The sequence below is a fragment of the Lynx canadensis genome, chromosome E1 (assembly GCF_007474595.2).
Source record: "Lynx canadensis isolate LIC74 chromosome E1, mLynCan4.pri.v2, whole genome shotgun sequence".
NCBI classification, from domain to species: domain Eukaryota; kingdom Metazoa; phylum Chordata; class Mammalia; order Carnivora; family Felidae; genus Lynx; species Lynx canadensis.
In genome coordinates this window covers 24,090,513-24,110,287 of record NC_044316.2, presented here as the reverse complement: position 1 = coordinate 24,110,287, position 19,775 = coordinate 24,090,513, and the positions used below count along the sequence as shown (strand labels likewise).

Here is a 19,775-nt window from a genome sequence, read left to right as displayed (position 1 = left end):
GGTTATCTAAAGAAAATTGTTATTTTATGTACCTTGTTTACCAATATCTTCATAGAGATTTCCTGACTCTTTGAAAGTAAAATTCAGTCTAATTTTCTCATGAGACAGTAACCTTTACCTGAATGTCTTGTTAGCCAAAGCCACAGAGTTGTATTGTATTATAAAAAGACTGTCTTCTGGGTTTTTTTGTTATGAATATTCTTCATTGAGGAACCAAAGATCAATAGACATCTCAATATCTTACATATCTGCTCATTGCCACCTTCCTTCAAAGATCAGTTCTTCTTTTGCTCTGGATTCCATCTCCTCTTGTTCTCAATGACTTTGCTTTATCATTAAGTTTATTATTAAGTTACCTACTTTTGTTAAATTGGCATACAACTATGTTTTCCTGTCGTTTGGTTTAAAACAAAAACCAAACCTCCACAAACTTCCTCACATTCTCCTTGAGCTATCACCCTGCTACATCAGAAGCCAAATGTTTTAGAAGGTGGTTATGGAATCACTATGAGTTGATCTTGAGCAGTGTCTCCTAAGGTAGCTTCAGTTATTCCCAGAAGTATGGATAGCAGGCCAGGGAGTACAATGTACTTAGCCAAGACTCCCTCTCCTCCACTTTGGATGGTTCCGCCATTGTATGCTACCGTGACTCCATTTTACATGTTTGCATTGTTACCCACCCCCCCTCTTTCTGTTAGACTTTCTCCAGGGAAGTGTTAACAGTTGATTAGGTTATAACCTAATCAGTGGCAACAATCCAGCTCAGCCTTCCGGAGAATGTTCTTGTATCCATGCAAGTAACCCCAAGTTATTGTCTGGCTGGGAGTAAGTTTGAGATCCAAAGGAAAAGTTTAGGCTACACTTGTAGGCCTGTAGCTGATGACTGAAGATTATCTTAGCGGTATTTATAAAATCTACCTATAGAGAGAGTAGAGTAAGAGAGAAAAATGCTGAGGAATTTAGTTTATTGGTAGAAAAGAAGCCAGTAAAGAAACTTGAGAAAGAGTAGCCATAGAGGTAGGAGGAAGCCAGAGGAAAAGAGTGTTTCAGGGGGACTCTGGTCAGTTGTATTGAGTGCTGCTGAGTCATCAAGGACCCAGAAGTGTCCATTGGATATAGCAACACCGTAATAATTGGTGATCTTGATGAGCAGATCTGCAGTTGAATGAAAACAATCCAGATCAGAATGGGCAGAACAGTGAATGCAGTCTAAGGTGTAATGGATTAATCTGTGAGTGGAAAGTGTAGGAGTGCAAAGATTTCTTTCTCAGAAAGCTTGATCTTGAAAGGAAGAAGTGATATAAAGACATTAAGCTGAGAGAGACTGTGGATAAAATTTTGATTTGAGCTGTGGCATTTTTAAAAAGTATTTTTTAGATTAATGCTTTCATGTTCTAATATAATAGTCATTCCCCAGCCTCTGATTTCATGAGCCTTTTTCTCAACTGTGAGAACTTGAGTTTGAGGGTTAATCAGTTTTAGGAGATTATGGGTCACTCAAGCACAATTAGAAAAAGAGGAAATATGGAAGTCAAGAGTGGAAGGATGGAACATGGAAGGCAGAGCAGTGGTTGAGGTTTTTGTTTCAAGTTACATTGCTGAACCTTGCCTGAGCCCTTGTGACAGGGAATAGGGAGCTGCATTGTACATACGACCTTAGATGGTGGGCAGGGAGTTGAGAAATACCTATTTAGCTATATAGAGTAGGTTAAGTAAAGATTCAGAGGTTTTTCCATCTCAGGCATCCAAGGTAATGAATTCCTAGGACTGTAGTGAGACCTGCAGAACAGGCAGGAGCCAGTTGTTCAGAATCATGAAATACCAAGAAGACTGTCATTGAATGGAATATAGACACACATTTCTCCTGGACTGTGCGTCTGTAACAAAGCAAAATGCATGACCAGCACTATACTGAAACCTGTGGGGGAAGGAGAGTCTGGGAAATTTTTAGTAATTTTTAAATTATTTGTATAGTATTTACTGATACAAGTTGTATAAAGTGGTCATCTTCGTGTGCTATCTTTATTTTAGTATATGTAAAAATTTGTTTACTGTAATTAGATTAATCTGTGATTTTTTTTTTACCCCCAGCTACTTATAAATGTGAAGGTAGATAAGAGTTTTGTTGCCATGGGTTAGCTATAAAATCACATTAAGTAGATCAAAACTTGTTAGAATTTATAATTTTTGGAAGATTGATCCATTTTATAGGTGAAAATGTAATATTTTCTTAGCCCTGTTGACTTTAAAGCATTCCAAGTAGATTTGCTCATAAAATGCTTAGTATCGTAATGAGATGTATCTTGATAAATGTAAATGTTAAGTTGTGTCAGATAAATTTAATAGTTGAGCAAAAATTTATATATAAAGATATGAGCATATGTTTAAATAACATTTTAATTTGGTTAAAATTAATATATAATTATATACAAATTTGCAAACTTAATCTAATAAGTATTAAAGAGTTCTTGATTTTAATTTAGACTATAGAAATTATTCCTTCAGATTATCTCAGTGTCACTAAGCTTTGTACTATACTGTACTACAGTGAAGGGAGCAGTAGCAGTGTCAGTTCAGAGAAGTTAAGTACAGATAAGAGAAGTAGTGAAGACCACAGGAAGGACAGCAAGTGTAGGATCATTTTCCATTATGGACCTTTCCAGGGAACAGCCAGGTAAAATCAAGCAATCCTTTACTCTGCCTTTTTTTTTAATGTTTTACCCTTATATATTCCTCCTTTTCACTAATACTTGTTTCTTTCTGCAGAGGTTGTTGGATGGACGTCTGGGAACTAATGTCCCAAGAATGCAGGGATGAAGTAGTTTTAATTGACTCTAGTTGTCTCTTAGAAACACTAGAAACGTACCTGCGAAAACACAGGTAAGTCTTGACCTTTAGGTCATCACAGTATAGTTGGAAGGTGCTTTAATGCCCTCTTGGTCATCCAAATTGACCTGTCGCCTCTTCATATAATATCACTTCAGTCTTCCCATTAATACGTGGTACTAAGCAGAGCTTAATGTTAGGGTAAGCAGTTCCTTTATGGGATGCCTCTTAGTGTTATGTTACCCTTCTTATGTTGAACCAGCATCTCCTCTTTCTGTAATTTTTACTTTTAAATTTTATTGGCCTGTTAGTTCCAAGCCAGTAAAGTGTGCCTAATTGAGTAAAGTGTACTTAATCACTTTGGAAACTCTAGTATTCCTTGTTTTTATGATAGAAGCATTTCATGTTGTCATTTTAAAAATCAAAGTTTAATTTAGCAGCTTTCATTTAGTAATATTTTGAATTATTTCTTCTATAATTATTTGTCAAGACCTAAAAGTAGAGCTGGAATTTGTGTGCTTCATGTACTAAAAAAGTAACTTCAGATTTTTCTTTTTAGAATACTACTTTACACGGGGCACCTGGGTGGCGCAGTCGGTTAAGCGTCCGACTTCAGCCAGGTCACGATCTCACGGTCCGTGAGTTCGAGCCCCGCGTCGGGCTCTGGGCTGATGGCTCAGAGCCTGGAGCCTGTTTCCAATTCTGTGTCTCCCTCTCTCTCTGCCCCTCCCCCGTTCATGCTCTGTCTCTCTCTGTCCCCAAAATAAATAAACGTTAAAAAAAAAAAAAAAAAATAGAATACTACTTTACAAAGGAATTTTCTAAGTGTCATTAACATTTGGAAATTCATAGGGAGGGAGAGTGCAGTAGGAAAGGAAACTGGTAAGGGAACCATCTAGAGATGGTGTTCTTGGGGGGAGTTGTACTCTTTTTAGATAAATTTGTCACATGTATGGTGTATGGTTGTGTGTTTTTTGACATGAGATATATATATATATATATATATACACATATAATTAAATGTAAATGATAAAAAACTGGCATTTATCAAGACTGGTGTTTATATGGCAATGAGGTAATGACTTAACCTACATACTAAGGTGTTTTTTCACTTACAATATTTCTTGTGAATTTGCCTTTTTGCTTGATTATACCCAAGAGAGTAGAGAATATGTCAAATATTTGGAGTTTTGTAGGAGAGGGATTATAGAGACACAAAACATACTTAAATATATAGGTCCATATTAGAGTCTTTCTTTCACTATGAATTGATCATTAAATATTAATTGGTCCATCCAAAAGATAGCTTTTTGGGGTAGTATATTACTAGTTATTAGAACTAATCTTTTGGAGTTTCCTGTAATGGTTGTATATGTTTCCTGTATCTGGATGGCAGTGTTTTGTCTAGAAGAAGGTGGAGTCTGTTTTATAAATATCTGAAGGGTGGGGAAAAGTACAATTAAGAGAGATTGCTTTGAATCCTGGGTTATACTGATTATAACTTTGTACAAGTTACTTGACTTTTCTGTACCTCAGTTTTTTTCTTAAGACAAAAATAATGATAGTACTTAATTAATTGTAGGATTAAATTTGTCATGGGGACAGATGATACATAGTCAGGCTTACTTAGAACAGTATCTGGTACATAGTGTAAGCACATTAGTGAATGTTTGCATGCAAGATTTGCAAGTTCTTATTCCTCTGTATTTAGTTCTTGTTTTAGGTACAGTTTGAGTTTTTGAGATGTGTAGAATCAGTTGAGAATGATTTCTAAATGTCTAAATAATGTACTTTTTTTGGCAGTTCTATTTAGTGGACTTTTCTGAACACTATAACGTGCTCAGAAGATTTGGTAACGCAGAAGATTTGATAAGATTTGATAACACTAGCCATTTAGGTATTAGGGTAGCATGTTATTAGAAATGAGGTGTTAAGAAACTGTGAAACCTCTGCCTTAAAATGTTTTTTACATTTATGTGCAAGGTTACTTTTGAAAACGGGAAAAGTCACTTTCATTCTTACAGCTACCATATAGTATTTTTAAATTGCTCTTTGCTTGTATTAACTATGGTTATATGCATACATACATTAATCAACTATGAGAATTTAAAGCAGTAAAATATGGGAGAAATATTTCAAGTTTTATTATTGCTGCTGAATGACATTTAATCATTTATTTACCTGAAAAACCATTCATTTACCTGAAAATCTTTTATAACCTGAAAACATGGAAGTGTTTGTTATTTCTGCATTTAAGTCTATTCTCTCCCTCAAGGGGAAGACTTTTTAATTGTGGTTAAAAAAAAAAAAACATCACAAATTGACTTCTTAAACAGTTTTTAAGTGAACATTAAGTGGCATTTAGGTTGTTGCCCCTGTATCTTAGCTATTTCTAATAATGATACAATGAACATGAGTGTAGAAATATCTCTTTGAGATCTTGTTTTCAGTTCTTTTGGATATATACTCAAAAATGGGATTACCAGGTCATATGATACTTCTGTTTTTAATTTTTTGAGGAAATGCTATACTGTTTGCTATTATTGACAGCACTATTTTACAATTTCAGCAGCAGTGTAGTGTGCAAGGGTTCCAGTGTCTCCACATCTTTGCTAACACATGTTTCTTATTTTTTGGAGTGGCCATACTAATGGGTGTAAGGTAGTATTGTGTGGTTGTGATTTGCATTTCCCTAATGATTAGTGATGTTGAACAACTTTTCATGTGCTTGTTAGCCATTTGTATATCAGGAGAAATGTCTATTCATGTCTTTTGCCCAGTATTTAATTTTTTTGTTGTTATTATTGAGTTGTAGGAGTTCCTTATACATTCTAGATATTCCCCCCTTATCCAGTATGTGGTTTGGAAATATTTTCTAAAAAAATTTCTTTTAGTGTTTATTTTTGAGACAGAGAGAGACAGAGCATGAGCGGGGGAGGGGCAGAGAGAGGGAGACAAAGAATCTGAAGCAGGCTCCAGGCTCTGAGCTGTCAGCACAGAGCCTGACATGAGCTCGAACTCACAAACCGTGAGATCATGACCTGAGCGAAGTCAGACATTTAACCGACTGAGCCACCCAGGCGCCCTGTTTGCAAATACTTTCTCTGTGGTTGTCTTTGACTCTCTTGTTTCCTTTGCTACACAGAAGCTTTTAAGTTGGATATAGTCTCATTTGTCTGTTTGCTGTGCTTTTGATGTCATCTCCAAAAAATCATCACCTATTCAATATGAAATTTGGGGGTGGGGCATCTGTGTGGTTTAGTCCGTTAAGTGCCCGACTCTTGATTTTGGCTCAGTTCATGATCTCACAGTTCGTGAAACAAGCTTCATGTCCAACTCTGCGCTGACAGTGTGGACAGAGCCTGCTTGGATTCTCTCCCTCTCTCCTCCTCCCCCACTCGCACATGCTCTCTCTTGCTCGCTCTCTCGCTCTCTCTCACACATTCTCTCTCTCTCTCTCTCTCTCAAAATAAATGAACATTAAAAAAAAATTTTTTCCAGGGCGCCTGGGTGGCTCAATCGGTTGAGCATCTGGCTTCAGCTCAGGTCATGATCTCACAGTCCATGAGTTCAAGCCCCACGTCGGGCTCTGTGCTGACAGCTCAAAGCCTGGAGCCTGCTTCGGATTCTGTGTCTCTTCTCTCTGCACCTCCCCTGCTCACACTCTCTCTCTCAAAAATAAACATTTAAAAAAATTAAAAAAAAATTTTTTTTTCTTCCTGTGTTTTCTTCTAGGAGTTTTGTAATTTCAGATCTTAGTATTTAGGTTATAGTCTATTTTGTGTTAATTTTTGTATATTTCAGTGTTTTTGGAGCATTAATGAAAGTGCGATTTGACTTGTCAACATTATTGCCTGTGTTTACTAAGTGGACTTAGAGGGGTGCCTGGGTGGCGCAGTCGGTTAAGCATCCGACTTCAGCCAGGTCACGATCTCGCGGTCCGTGAGTTCGAGCCCCGCGTCAGGCTCTGGGCTGATGGCTCAGAGCCTGGAGCCTGTTTCCAATTCTGTGTCTCCCTCTCTCTCTGCCCCTCCCCGTTCATGCTCTGTCTCTCTCTGTCCCAAAAATAAATAAACGTTGAAAAAAAAAATAAGTGGACTTAGAGCTTCTATTTTAACATCTATTCATTTCAAGAAGCATACTTAGAAAGATGTGTGTATCAAACAACTGCATGGCAGTGTGAGGGTAAATACAGTAAGAAGAATAAATCACAAATATGGGAACACAGAGGAAGGCTAATTCTAGTTATGGGAATTACAGAGGGCTTCTTTAAGGATGGACATGATTTAGGCAAATGGAGAAGGATGTGGAGAGGAGTGGGGAGGAAGCAGAAGAAAAAAAGACTAAACACATAAGCTATGTTCAAAAGTAGTCCATTGTCTGTACAGTATGTACAGAAAGGCAGGGTAGACTGGGAGAAGCATGAGGGAGATGGGAGTCTTGGGAAATAAGTCTGGAAATAGGTGGGGTAAGAGAGGAAGTCACTGAAGGGCTTAATAAGGAGTTGGAACTTTATTTATAGACGGGAGGGGTCTTGAAGCTGAGAGTGAGATAATCAGATTTGTTTTAAAAATTTTGTTACGAGAGATGCATTGGAGCTAGAAAAAATGCAAGCAGGGAAGTCAGGAAGCTTTTTAAAAAATTATCTAGGCAGTTTAAAACAGGGCAGGGGCGATCAGAAAGAAGGGGCTGATGAGAGATGTAAGAAATAATACTGGTGTGCCTGGGTGGCTCAGTTAAGTGCCACTCTTGACTTCCGCTTGGGTCATGATCTCATGGTTTGTGAGTTTGAGCCCCAGGTCAGGCTCTGCTCTTGGGATTCCCTTTCTCTCCCTCTCTCTGCCCCTCCCCTACCTGCAATCTCTCTCAAAATAAATTAACATTTTTAAAAATACTAAAAATAATAATAATACTTGATGCCATTTTGGCTCCACCCCTAAAAGAGGACCTGAGGAGAAGTTGGTAGTTAACTAAGGTTTTCTTCCTGGGTGACTGAATGGTGGTGTTCTCAACAAGTTTAGAAGGGAACAGTGTCGCCCTTAGTATCGGACAGGGAGTTTAACTTGTTGCCTATTACATATCTGTGATGTCCCCCCTTTTTCAGTATGAGTTTGGCCCTGAGGCAAGGGCAGAGACTTGAACAAGAGCTGTAGAGGTGAGAGGCACACATGTTGGCTGAAGCCATGGGAATAGAAGTCACCTAGGGAGATGAATTTAAATTAAAGAGATCAAAATTTCTTCATTCCACTACAGCTGATCTTCCCAGAGAGGCAACTATTTAATATTATGAGCCTGGCTTTTTTTTTTTTTTTTTTTTTTTTTTTTTTTTTTTAACCGGACCAAGTTCTTTCTTATTCAGGAAATCAAAGATAAAGAAACCAGAAATATGTCATCATCTTCTACATTCACACTCTCTTGTACACCTTTTTTTTTTCTCTTCTATACTTTTGCCACATTATAAACACTTAAGTTTGGACCACATTTTATTTTATTTTATTTTTTTAACGTTTTATTTATTTTTGAGACAGAGAGAGACAGAGCATGAACGGGGGAGGGGCAGAGAGAGAGGGACACACAGAATCGGAAGCAGGCTCCAGGCTCTGAGCCATCAGCCCAGAGCCTGACGCGGGGCTCGAACTCACAGACCGCGAGATCGTGACCTGAGCTGAAGTCGGCCGCTTAACCGACTGAGCCACCCAGGTGCCCCTTAGACCACATTTTAAATAAATGTTTATTTGTTTATTGGGGTGGGGGAATCCCAAGCAGGCTCCATGTTCAACATAGAGTTCAATCTCAAATGCACAGGATCACGACTTGTGCCAATATCAGGAGTCAGACACTCAACCAACTGAGCCACTTAGGTGCGTGCCCCTAAACCACATTTTTATGTATATGTTGTCAATATTATGATTGTGTATTAAGAACATACTTTTTTCTTCAGAAATATGGGTGGCTCAGTCTGTTGAGTGTCTGACTCTTGATTTTGACTCAGGTCAGCTCTGTGCTGACAGCATGCAGCTTGCTTTGTATCCTCTCTCTCTGCCCCTCTCCTTCTCGTGCTCTTTCTGTCTCTATCAGAATAAATAAGTTTTTAAAAAAAAGAAGGAAATGGGGTGCCTGGGTGGCTCAGTCAGTTAAGTGTCTGACTTTGGCTAAGGTCTTGATCTCGCAGTTTGTGAGTTTGAGCCCCGCATTGGGCTCTGTACTGACAGCTCAGAGCCTGGACCCTGCTTCAATTCTGTGTCTCCCTCTGTCTCTGCCCCTCCCCTGCTCACACTCTGTCTCTCTCAAAAATAAATAAACATGAAAAAATTAAAAAAAAAAAGAAGGAATTTGACCTTTTGGAAATTATTAGTAACTAAAACTCCATGTGCCACTTTCCTATTCTTTTTGCCCCCCCCCTCTTCCCAATGCTTATTAGCTAGTGAGGTGTTAAAATGTTGTAGCAGAATTTCAAATCAAGTTTTACTGACTGAAGATAGCAACTATTTTCAGAGGCTGAAGGGAGAGTGATTCTTTGAGTCATTGGTTTGTAGCTTCTTGTTTTATTTCTGACCTGTATGAATTGCTCTTGAGGAAGTGATATGCTAGTCCTTGGCAACTATTTTCTGGAAATGTATGTTATGAACAGTGTATATCTGCCTCATTCTTTTAGGTCCGTGTGTCTCTTGTTTAAAAATCATTTGCAGGGCACCTGGGTGGCTCAGTCGGTTGAGCACCTGACTTCAGCTCAGGTCATGATCTTACAATCTGTGGGTTTGACAGCTCAGAGCCTGGAGCCTGCTTCCATTCTGTGTCTCCCTCTCTCTCTGTCCCTCCCCTGCTTGCGCTGTATCTCTCTCTAAAATAAATAAACATTAAAAAAAACTTTAAAAAATCATTTGCAAACGGGTGCCTGGGTGGCTCAGTCGGTTAAGCATCAGACTCTTTATTTCAGCTCAGCTCATGATCTAAGGGTTTGTGAGTTAAAGCCCCATGTTGGGCTCTGCACTGACAGTGTGGAGCATGCTCGAGATTCTCTCTCCCTCTCTGCCCCTCCCTCCCTCCTTCTCTCTCTCTCTCTCTCTCTTTCTCCCTCTCAAAAATAAATAAGTATTTAAAAAAATCATTTGCAAGGGTGCCTGGGTGACTCAGTCGGTTAAGCATCTGACTCTTGATTTTGGCTCAGGTCTTGATCTTGAGGTTTGTGATGTGAGATTGAGCCCCACATTGGACTCTGTGCTGACAGTTTGAAGCCTGTTTGGGATTCTTTTTCCCCCCTCTCTCTGCCCCTCCCCTGCTCATGTCTGTCTTTTCCTCCCTCCCCCCCCTTCAAAATAGACATTTAAAAAAATAAAAATCATTTGCAAATGGAAATCTAGCTGTACTCTTGTAATCCCTAAAATTGTATATATCTTACATGTGTATGTTTTAAATGTGTGTTTGGAGGATTTTTTTTAATGCGCCATATGGGAGGGAGTGTTATTGTCTAGTACACTGTTACATGCTTTACGGAATAATTATGCAGCCTTTTCTTAATTTTGAAGTATTTCTTTTCAACAGGTTTTGCACTGATTGCAAAAATAAAGTTCTCCGAGCATACAATATCCTTATTGGTGAACTTGATTGCAGCAAAGAGAAGGGCTACTGTGCTGCACTTTATGAAGGTTTGCGGTGCTGTCCACATGAACGGCACATACATGTTTGCTGTGAAACAGACTTCATTGCACATCTTTTGGGTCGTGCTGAGCCAGAGTTCGCAGGAGGGTATGAGTATGTAATTTGCTAGAATGGGCTATCTAGCGCTTTGCTTCATTTTATTACTGAAAGTTTTATTTCCATCACCTTTTGCATTAGTACATATATATGTATAAATTCAGGTGTGCTTGTAAAGAGTTTGCTTTCTTTAAAATATGCATTTCTTAATTGACTGAATAAAAATAGAAAGTGATCTGTGGTGTTCATTTCAGTCCTCTGCTCCTTGTTGCTTGAAGTAGACAGGCTTTTTTTTTTTTTTTTTGGCTTTCATTATTATAGATTATCATTTTCACTTGAAAATGATTCGAGGGATTTTTTTCCCCCCTCCATCCATGCATTTCCATATCTAAATTTTGTTCATTATGATGGTTTTTGCATAGGAAGAGGTCTTTGCAGCAAAGTGTTAAATATTTTACTGAATGTAATTAATGAATTGTGTATATTATCACTGAATTATATAGGAACCTAAAATTTTATCTCTGGCTTTTTTGTGAAAATAAAATCAGAAAAGATTCATAGAATAAAATGAACCCATTTTGTTTTGTGTTTTGTGTATCAGCTCTCATTTGAGTGCCTATTTTGTGCTAGGCACATAGAACACAAAGACTTACCAGTGAAGTTCTGTGAACCCTACTACTGAAAACTAGCCTAGAGGGCTTTTGTCCATGATTGAATCACTTTCGCACTGCCTTTATCCATTACTCCTCAAAAAAAAGAAACCTACAAAACCCAAATAGGCATTTGTTAATAATTGGAAGGTGAAGGAGCTATCATGCCTCCTATGAGCTGGACACGTTATATTAGACTTCTTGTGCCCAAAAACCATCTCTTTAGAGCCCCAGTTCCTGAATTATCTTATTTTTAGCAATATTAGGACTGAGTTCTGCCTGCATGTGTATTTCTCATTGGTTATGTACATGTATGCTTGTGTGTTTTTATGTACATTTAATTTGAATGTATAACTGGCTTCTTCAGGTATGCAAATTGTGTTTAAACCCTGAACCCTCTTATCTGTCTTTTACTCTTTCAGCAAAGGGTACTAGGAATTATGTGTGATTTATTCTTTACAGACGAAGAGAAAGGCATGCTAAGACAATAGATATAGCTCAAGAAGAAGTTCTGACCTGCTTGGGAATTCATCTTTATGAAAGACTGCATCGAATCTGGCAAAAACTACGAGCAGAAGAGCAAACATGGCAGATGCTTTTCTATCTTGGTGTTGATGCTTTGCGCAAGAGTTTTGAGGTAAGAATAGTGACCTGCTTCATTGTCTGAGATTGCTTGGTTAGGTTATTGGACTGAATGTTAATATAAGCTAGCAGTCTGATTTTGTCTCAGAGGGCTGTGATTCACTGATACTGGCATGGATTTGGGGGTGGATTTAGGGGAAGGGAATTAGAATTTAAGTTTGTGGATTTTGGGGGTGCCTGGGTGGCTCAGTCAGTTAAGATTCCGACTTTGGCTCAGGTCATCATCTCGCGGTCCATGAGTTTGAGCCCTGCGTCGGGCCCTATGCTGACAGCTCAGAGTCTGGAGCCTGCTTCGGATTCTGTGTCTCCCTCCCTCTCTCTCTGCCCCTCCCCTGCTTATGCTGTGCTTCTCTCTCTCAAAAATGAATAAACGTTAAAAAACATAAAAAAAAAAATTTTGTGGATTTTCTTTGATTTTAATCCTGTTATTCTGCCAGCTTTGATATTTAGACTTTCTCAGAGTGGAAAACTGAAGTTGATTATTTAGCAGCATGTTGCTATGAAGTATAGCTAATGAAAAGGTAAAAGCAACCCAGAGTAAATTTGAGACTTAATTCGTGAGTCTCAGTTTGTCTGCTGATATCCAGTAGCCTCTTTATAGTGCTGGTTTTGGGTTTAGTGCTTGTGACCTTCTCCCCCCCCCCCCCAAGTTCTCTGTAGCACATAAAATTTTGGCTAGTGAACATTTTGTTATATTCTGAGGCATGGTTGTAACCCTTTAACTGGGTCACAGATCCCTTTTGTGAATTATATGAAAGCTATAAACCTTTTTTTTCAGAAGCCCATCTGTGAACTTTAAACATTGTTCTGGGGAGTCTGAGGAGATTTGTACTAGTTCTTGCTGAACGCTTTTTTTTTCTTTTCTTTTTATATGTTTGTGACTTCAGAAACTAGATCATCTAATCAGGTTAAATAGTCTTCTGTTGTGTTAAGAAATGAATGTTTGCTGTGTTGGAATTGAAATTTGAAACTAGAATATTGCTGGTTTGGAAGAGGAGTGTGTGTAATAAGTCTGCCTTCTCTGTAGGGATTGGTGGTATATTCACTTCCTGTAGATTTTAAGTTGTCATCATTTAAAGTGTTAAAATTTAGGGGCATCTAGGTGGCTCGATCAGTTAAGCGTCAGACTCTTGATTTCTGCTCAGGTCGTGATCTCACAGTTTGTGGGTTCGAGCCCTGCATCGGGCTCCGTGCTGATGGCGCAGAACCTGCTTGGGATTCTCTCTCTCTCCCTCTCTCTGCCCTCCCCCTGTTCATGCTCTCTCTCTTTCTCAAAATAAATAAACTTAAAAAAATAAAGTATTAAAATTTAGGGACACCTGGGTGGTTCATTCGGTTAAGCATCCAACTCTTGATTTGTCTCAGGTCATGATTTCGTGGGGTCATGGGATCAAGCCCCATGTTGGGCTTTGTGCAAATGGCACAGAGACTGCGTGGGATTTTCTCTGTCTTCTCTCTCTGCCCCTCCCCTGCTTGTGCTCACTCATGCTCTCTCAAATAAATAAACATTAAATAAAGCATTAAAATTTAAGATTCTTTGTAGGAATGCTCTGGTAAATTGCAACATGAATTATTTGTGTGTGTGGTATCATGTAAAATTAGCAATTGAGAATTTCCAAGGAAAGTAAAGGTAGTTTTGACCAGTATTCATTCTCAACTTTGTTTTTATAATAGATGACTGTGGAAAAAGTACAGGGTATTAGCCGATTGGAACAACTTTGTGAAGAGTTTTCAGAGGAGGAACGAGTAAGAGAACTCAAGCAAGAAAAGAAACGCCAGAAACGGAAGAACAGACGAAAAAATAAATGTGTATGTGATATTCCTACTCCTTTACAAGCAGCAGATGAAAAGGAAGTAAGCCAAGAGAAGGTAGTATTCCTTAATTTTGATTCATAAATATGTAGTATTGCTTTTTGCTAGATTTTTGGCATTTTTACTATGCTTTTCCAGAATATGAGGAGCTGCAGCTTGTATATTGGCTTTTTTCCTACTATAATTGGTACAGCCAAAAATTTTAATGTCTTGTGTTTGTTTTATAATATTCAATGATTATCTTTTTACCTGATCTTAGTATGTTGTTAGATCAAAGTCCAAATATGGAAAGTTAAGTCCATGTATGACCTAGAGCAGGTCTTCTTGGTCTCAGGACCCCTTGGAATTTTTAAAAATTACAGTGCTCGGTGTGCTTTTTGTTCATGTAGATTATACATACAACATTTATTGTATTAGAAATTAAAATGGAGAAATTTTAAATCGTTAATTCTTTTTAAAAAATAATAAGCCCATTATATGTTAATATGAGTAACTTTTTTGAAAACTGTTCCAAAACAAAAAGAAGTGAGAAAGGTGGCATTATTTTATATTTTTGCAGATCTTCTAAATATTTGGTTTAAAAGGAATCAGATGGATTCTCATATCTGCTTCTGCATTCAGTCTATTTCCATATGTTGCTTGGTTGAAACATTTGAAGAAAGTCTGGCCTCACACAAAAAAGGAAGGAGTATTTTAATATAAACTTTTTCAGATAGTTGTGGATATTCTTTGGCATTACAGTTCAACAAGTGGTAGTTTCTTAAAGATTAGTTACAATGTGGAACCTGGCACCTGTGAATGACCTTTTCGTAACTTAGTTAAATTAAAATCCACTAGTCAGTCTTGCACTTTGAATGGATCTTTAACTCATGCATGATTTTGTAACATCATGAATTGGTCATTTGAAAGTTACTGGTTTACTGAGTTATGCAGACCTTGCCAGATACTGACATTTCATTATATATATTATCACATAATCGTGTTAAAACCACTACTGATCTCATCAGAAGGGTCTTTAAGTATTGGGAAGCTTCAGGCACATTCTGCTTGTTTATACAAGTTTTCAAAATTCTGATTGTAGTTTGAAAGTTTGAGTTTTATCACAACAAATACCGTCCATTGTTTTCCTTGAGGTGATGGGCTGACTTCTTTTCTGAGAGAATGGCTTTTAAATATCCCAAGTCTGAATAACCAAAGTTTGTCTCTTCTTTCAAGCAAAATTTATGTTCCAGGATAAAAAACAGCTAGTTCAGCTTGTAACTCAAACAAGCTTCAAGTGCTTTTCCTTGAGACAGCCATTGTATTTTGGTATGCAGCAAAAGTGCTTTAAGCATCCTTCCTATTTGTCAGACATCTACTCATGAGCTGATACTTAAAAAATATTTTTACTGCTTCATCGAAGACTTTCATAAGTGAAGTATCTATTTCCTGAAAGTGCTTGACAAGTAAAAAATACACTGTTAGTACAGTGTGATTGCCACTGCTGTGATTTGTGCGAAAGTACCAGCAACTTTTCCCACCATTGCTTTCGTATCATCAGTGTAAGTGTCAATATATGAAAAAGGCAAGTGACATATTAGTATTCTGATGAAAATAGTTTTGATCTAGGGAATCCCTGGGGTCAGCAAACTACACTTTGGGAACTTCCCTCCTAAATTTTCCTGATACGATTAACTCTTAATTTGCTTTTAGTTGTTTCATAGTCTTAATGTGGGTTAGTGATTTTTCATGAGAATAATTTTTTCAGTTGGTAACCTCCTAACTCCTATTTAATTGGTTGATGTTAAGGAAAGTAAATGTAACCATATGAAGGTAAGACTTTTTACCGTCTCTCAATGTTGACCCTTAAAGGAAACAGACTTCATAGAAAACAGCTGCAAAGCCTGTGGCAGCACCGAAGATGGTAATAGTTGTGTAGAAGTAATTGTTACCAACGAAAACACATCATGTACCTGTCCTAGCAGCGGCAATCTTTTGGGGTCCCCTAAAATAAAGAAAGGTAACTAAATACAGTTTTTTCTTAAAATTAAGTCTTAAGTTTATTCTTTTTTCCTCTTAAATGGAAGAGGTTTTAGAGATCCTGTAACTTTGACACTTAATACTTCTTTTTTCTTTATGGTATTTGTTATTATTTGACAAAAACAAAAAACTATAAACCCCTCATCATATTTTCATTATTTAGTTTACTTTCTACTTTTAGTAAGCTATCAATTTTGAAATTTTTATGTTGTCTCCAGTTGGTTCCTTCTTTGTTGGTATGTTAACTATAAGTCTCAACCGATTTATTTTCAGGCTTATCACCACACTGTAATGGTAGTGATTGTGGATATTCATCTAGTATGGAAGGGAGTGAAACAGGTTCTCGGGAGGGTTCGGATGTTGCTTGCACTGAAGGCATTTGTAATCACGATGAACACGGTAGGTTCAGATTAAGCTTCCCAATTATTTCTACTACATGGCTGATTAAAGCACATAAGTAAGAGATTATTGATTTCTTCAGGTGATGACTCCTGTGTTCATCACTGTGAAGACAAAGAAGATGATGGTGATAGTTGTGTTGAATGTTGGGCAAATTCTGAAGAGAACAACACCAAAGGAAAAAATAAAAAGAAGAAAAAGAAAAGTAAGATGTTGAAATGTGATGAACATGTAAGTATCAGAGTTCTTAAACCTTTGCAGTTGAGGGGAGAACAACCTATTTTCTTTGGAGTGGCAAGTCTGCAGCTTAGTTTCTGGTATTTATTATTTTAGAATGAGTACCTTTAGAATGCAGTTCTGTTAGCTGCTCATCTTGTGATTTGTGTGTGTGTGTGTGTCTGTCTGATGTGGTCACTTGTCCAGTCATCTATGTGAGTCATAAATCCAGTTCATTCTTTTCATAATACTTTTAAATGAATTAGCTGTGTAATCTTGAGCAGTTTGCTTGATCTTAGTTTTCCCATCTGGAAGGAAATTAATAGTCCCTATCAGATTAAGTTCTGTGAAGATGAAAGAGATTATATCGATGGGTTAACACAGCATCTGGTGTGTAGTAAGTGCCTACTAAGTGCCAGTTGCTGCTGTTGTTCAGTATTCCTTCTAAAAACTTAACACACTATCAGGGCCTTTTTTTCTTTCTCTAAAGAATAATTGCTCTTATTCCCTGCCTTTTTACCTGGGTAATCCTTTGCTTGGTTTCAGATCCAAAAGCTTGGAAGCTGTATTACAGATCCAGGTAATCGAGAGACCTCAGGAAATACCGTGCACACAGTGTTTCACCGCGACAAGACCAAAGATGCACATCCTGAAAGCTGTTGCAGTCCTGAAAAGGGTGGGCAGCCACTGCCTTGGTTTGAGCATAGGAAAAATGTACCACAGTTTGCAGAACCTATAGAGCCATCATTTGGTCCTGATTGTGGAAAAGGTGCCAAGAGCTTAGTTGAACTCCTTGTAAGTAAGGATATCTTATTGATTGGTAGATGTGGGAGGGGACAATATTTGAGAATTTAAAGCTAGGAGTTGGGGAAGCTTTTAAGAAATTAAGGTCAGTCTTTCATTATTTTTGGTCTTTTCATTTCTGCTCTTCCACACATGGTTTATGCAACTGCTCTACAGCACATTTCCTTGTCCTCCTTTGTAGAAGAGAAGAGAATAGTTGGGAAAAAGGGATAGAGTTAGCATTGTGTCCAGGAGTCTGCCTCCTTGAAGAGGGTTATTGTAAGCAAACTGCCTTTCTGAGTGGCAGCTTATGGTGTCCAGCCTTCCATACCAGGAAAAAATGTAGAATCTGAACTAGAGCCCACTTTTTACTTCCTTTAGGTTCATGTAGGATAAAAGCATAACTAAACTTGCAAAATCTTTTAAGATTGACTGTAAGTCTTGGTACTTTACACGAATTATGCCTGATTCCAAGCAACCCAGTACATAGTTTGTGTGGGGGCTTAGAGGAGGGGGAAGGAAAGAGAAGGGTGGTATATTCTCTTTAATAGTTAGGCTCCCAGTGGAAACAAATCCTTTAGAATAGTTTTTTTTGTTCTGTTTTTTATGTGGTGGTTAAGTTTCTTAAATTTTAAAAAGGTTTTATTTTACTTAATTTGTAGAGATAAAAGTTTCAACACAGGACCATCCAGTTAATAATCACATCAGTCTGGTTAAAGTTTGGTAACTAGTTGTAACCATCTCTAGTTAGTCGTTTGTTTTGCTGTAATCAGAAACATTGTTATTTTTTTAATTTTAAGTTTCTATTATTTTTTTAAAGTTTATTTTTTTGAGAGAGCGCGAGCAGAGGGAGGGTCAGGGAGAGAGGGAAACACAGAATCCGAAGCAGGCTCCAGGCTCTGAGCTGTCAGCATAGAGCCCAACGTGGGGCTCAAACTCACAAACCACAAGATCATCACCTGAGCTGAAATCGGATGCTTAGCCTTAAGACTGAGCCACCCAGGTGCCCCTCAAGTTTTTATTTAAAGTCTAGTTATCTAATTAGTCATTTTCTAAGGCAAAGGTTGGGAGTCTCTTAGGCTCATAGGTCTTCTAAGACAAATTATAGATCCAGAGTTTCAAACTGAGTTAAGTTGGATTTTATTCTTACTTTGTACTTTCTAAGATGGAGTGACATTATGCTTGTTCTGTAAACAGTTCAATGAAAGACTTCATGTGACTGAATTGAAATTAAAAGGCTAGTTTGCCTGAGTTTTTAGCTGTCCTCCATCAGCATAGCATTTTGCATTCTTAATTTAAGTCATAATCTTAACTACTGCTTTAATTTGCAGGATGAGTCTGAATGTACTTCAGATGAGGAAATCTTTATCTCACAAGATGAAATACAGTCATTTATGGCTAATAACCAGTCTTTCTACAGCAATAGAGAACAATACCGACAGCATCTGAAGGAGAAATTTAATAAATACTGCCGCTTAAATGATCACAAGAGGCCCATCTGTAGTGGCTGGTTGACAACGGCTGGAGCAAATTAAATAAATAAAATAGCTCTGTCTTTCAATGAAACACTCAAGATGACTACTGCGCCTTCTCTTTCAAAAAAAAAAAAAAACTCTTAATTTAGTGACTTATGGCAAAATTTTAAATCAATGTGATTCTTTCTTGTTTTGGGAGACGGTGGAGGTAACCTCATTAGTTCTTTCTTCAGGCTTGTGTCTTTAGTTGCGTGGCTGCGCAGGCCTGCCATATGATTTAAGCCATCTCTTTTCATTAAATGTTTCTCTTCCTGTGAGACTTACTAAAGCAACTTAGTGGCAAAAAGTAATGTTGTACTTATACTTCTGTACAGAAATGACAATGAGCTGAATATATGGTTTTACAAAGTAGACATCCACTTGCAAAATGTTTGGATGTAATGTTAAAGCGCAATGTGCAAAATTTAAAATAAAGAATATTTATTAATATGCATAGTAAAAATTGGTGTACATGTTTCTACTTAATGTGTGGCAGTATTTTCATATTTGCCACTTCTGAACTTGGTATTTGACCAGTGTTGATGTTAGGATGAAGAGCAAATGAGGATAGAGATACAAATTGTTGAGGACAAAACTCTTCCCTTGACTAGAGCTGAGAAAAGCAGTTTTCAATCTTTTGTTTTGAAAGAATAAATTCGCTGCAATACCCTTAAATACTGGCTAGCATCTTTCTCATGAGATTAATTGCTATTATTTAAAATTCCGTGGTATCACTTAACATAAAGTGCCTTAAATTCAGAGATTCATACTGAACTGGAAGAATGAAAACAGAACTTGGCAGAATTTCAACCAAGGGTTGTCTGAAAAGTAATTACTTTAGCATGTAGACCTGGGACCAAAAGACTGCGCCTAGAGCTAACCACGTTGCAGTCCATAAGTGCATGCTCCTTATCTGGTTTCCAACAATAAAGTCACTGGCATTACAGTTTACTGCTTTCATGAACTGTGAGTACTGAAGGAGAGAAGAGATTCCCCCAGGAATAGCACTTGGCTGCCATTTAAAAGGTTGAGTCAATAGTTCGATAAACATGTGCTCAGAGCTTTGTGTCTCAATGTTGGTAATATTGGTGGGCAGCAGGCAAGTAGTGGGACAGTCAATACCTCTGTGCAGTGGGGATGCAGTGAATTTTATGGGCTGTGTACCACTTAATCAGATTTCAGGTGGGCAACAGCAAAAGCTTAGATTTAATTTTTATAG

At 37.7% G+C, this 19,775-nt stretch overlaps 1 protein-coding gene across 3 annotated transcripts in view; it reads left to right on the top strand.

The window, feature by feature from the left end:
• GGNBP2 (gametogenetin binding protein 2) overlaps positions 1–19,019 on the top strand; it is a 34,148-nt gene extending 15,129 nt beyond the window's left edge. For 2 of the 3 annotated variants that reach the window (XM_030294949.1, XM_030294951.1), the window contains 9 exons: positions 2,767–2,880; positions 10,369–10,578; positions 11,634–11,808; positions 13,488–13,682; positions 15,477–15,624; positions 15,918–16,043; positions 16,126–16,274; positions 16,806–17,054; positions 18,374–19,019. In XM_030294949.1, coding sequence (XP_030150809.1) covers positions 2,767–2,880; positions 10,369–10,578; positions 11,634–11,808; positions 13,488–13,682; positions 15,477–15,624; positions 15,918–16,043; positions 16,126–16,274; positions 16,806–17,054; positions 18,374–18,577 — 1,570 coding nt within the window. In that variant the 3' untranslated portion in view covers positions 18,578–19,019. The remainder of the gene's footprint in view (positions 1–2,766; positions 2,881–10,368; positions 10,579–11,633; positions 11,809–13,487; positions 13,683–15,476; positions 15,625–15,917; positions 16,044–16,125; positions 16,275–16,805; positions 17,055–18,373) is intronic. The other variant, XM_030294950.1, reaches the window with a different exon arrangement.
• The last annotated feature ends 756 nt before the right edge of the window (positions 19,020–19,775 follow it).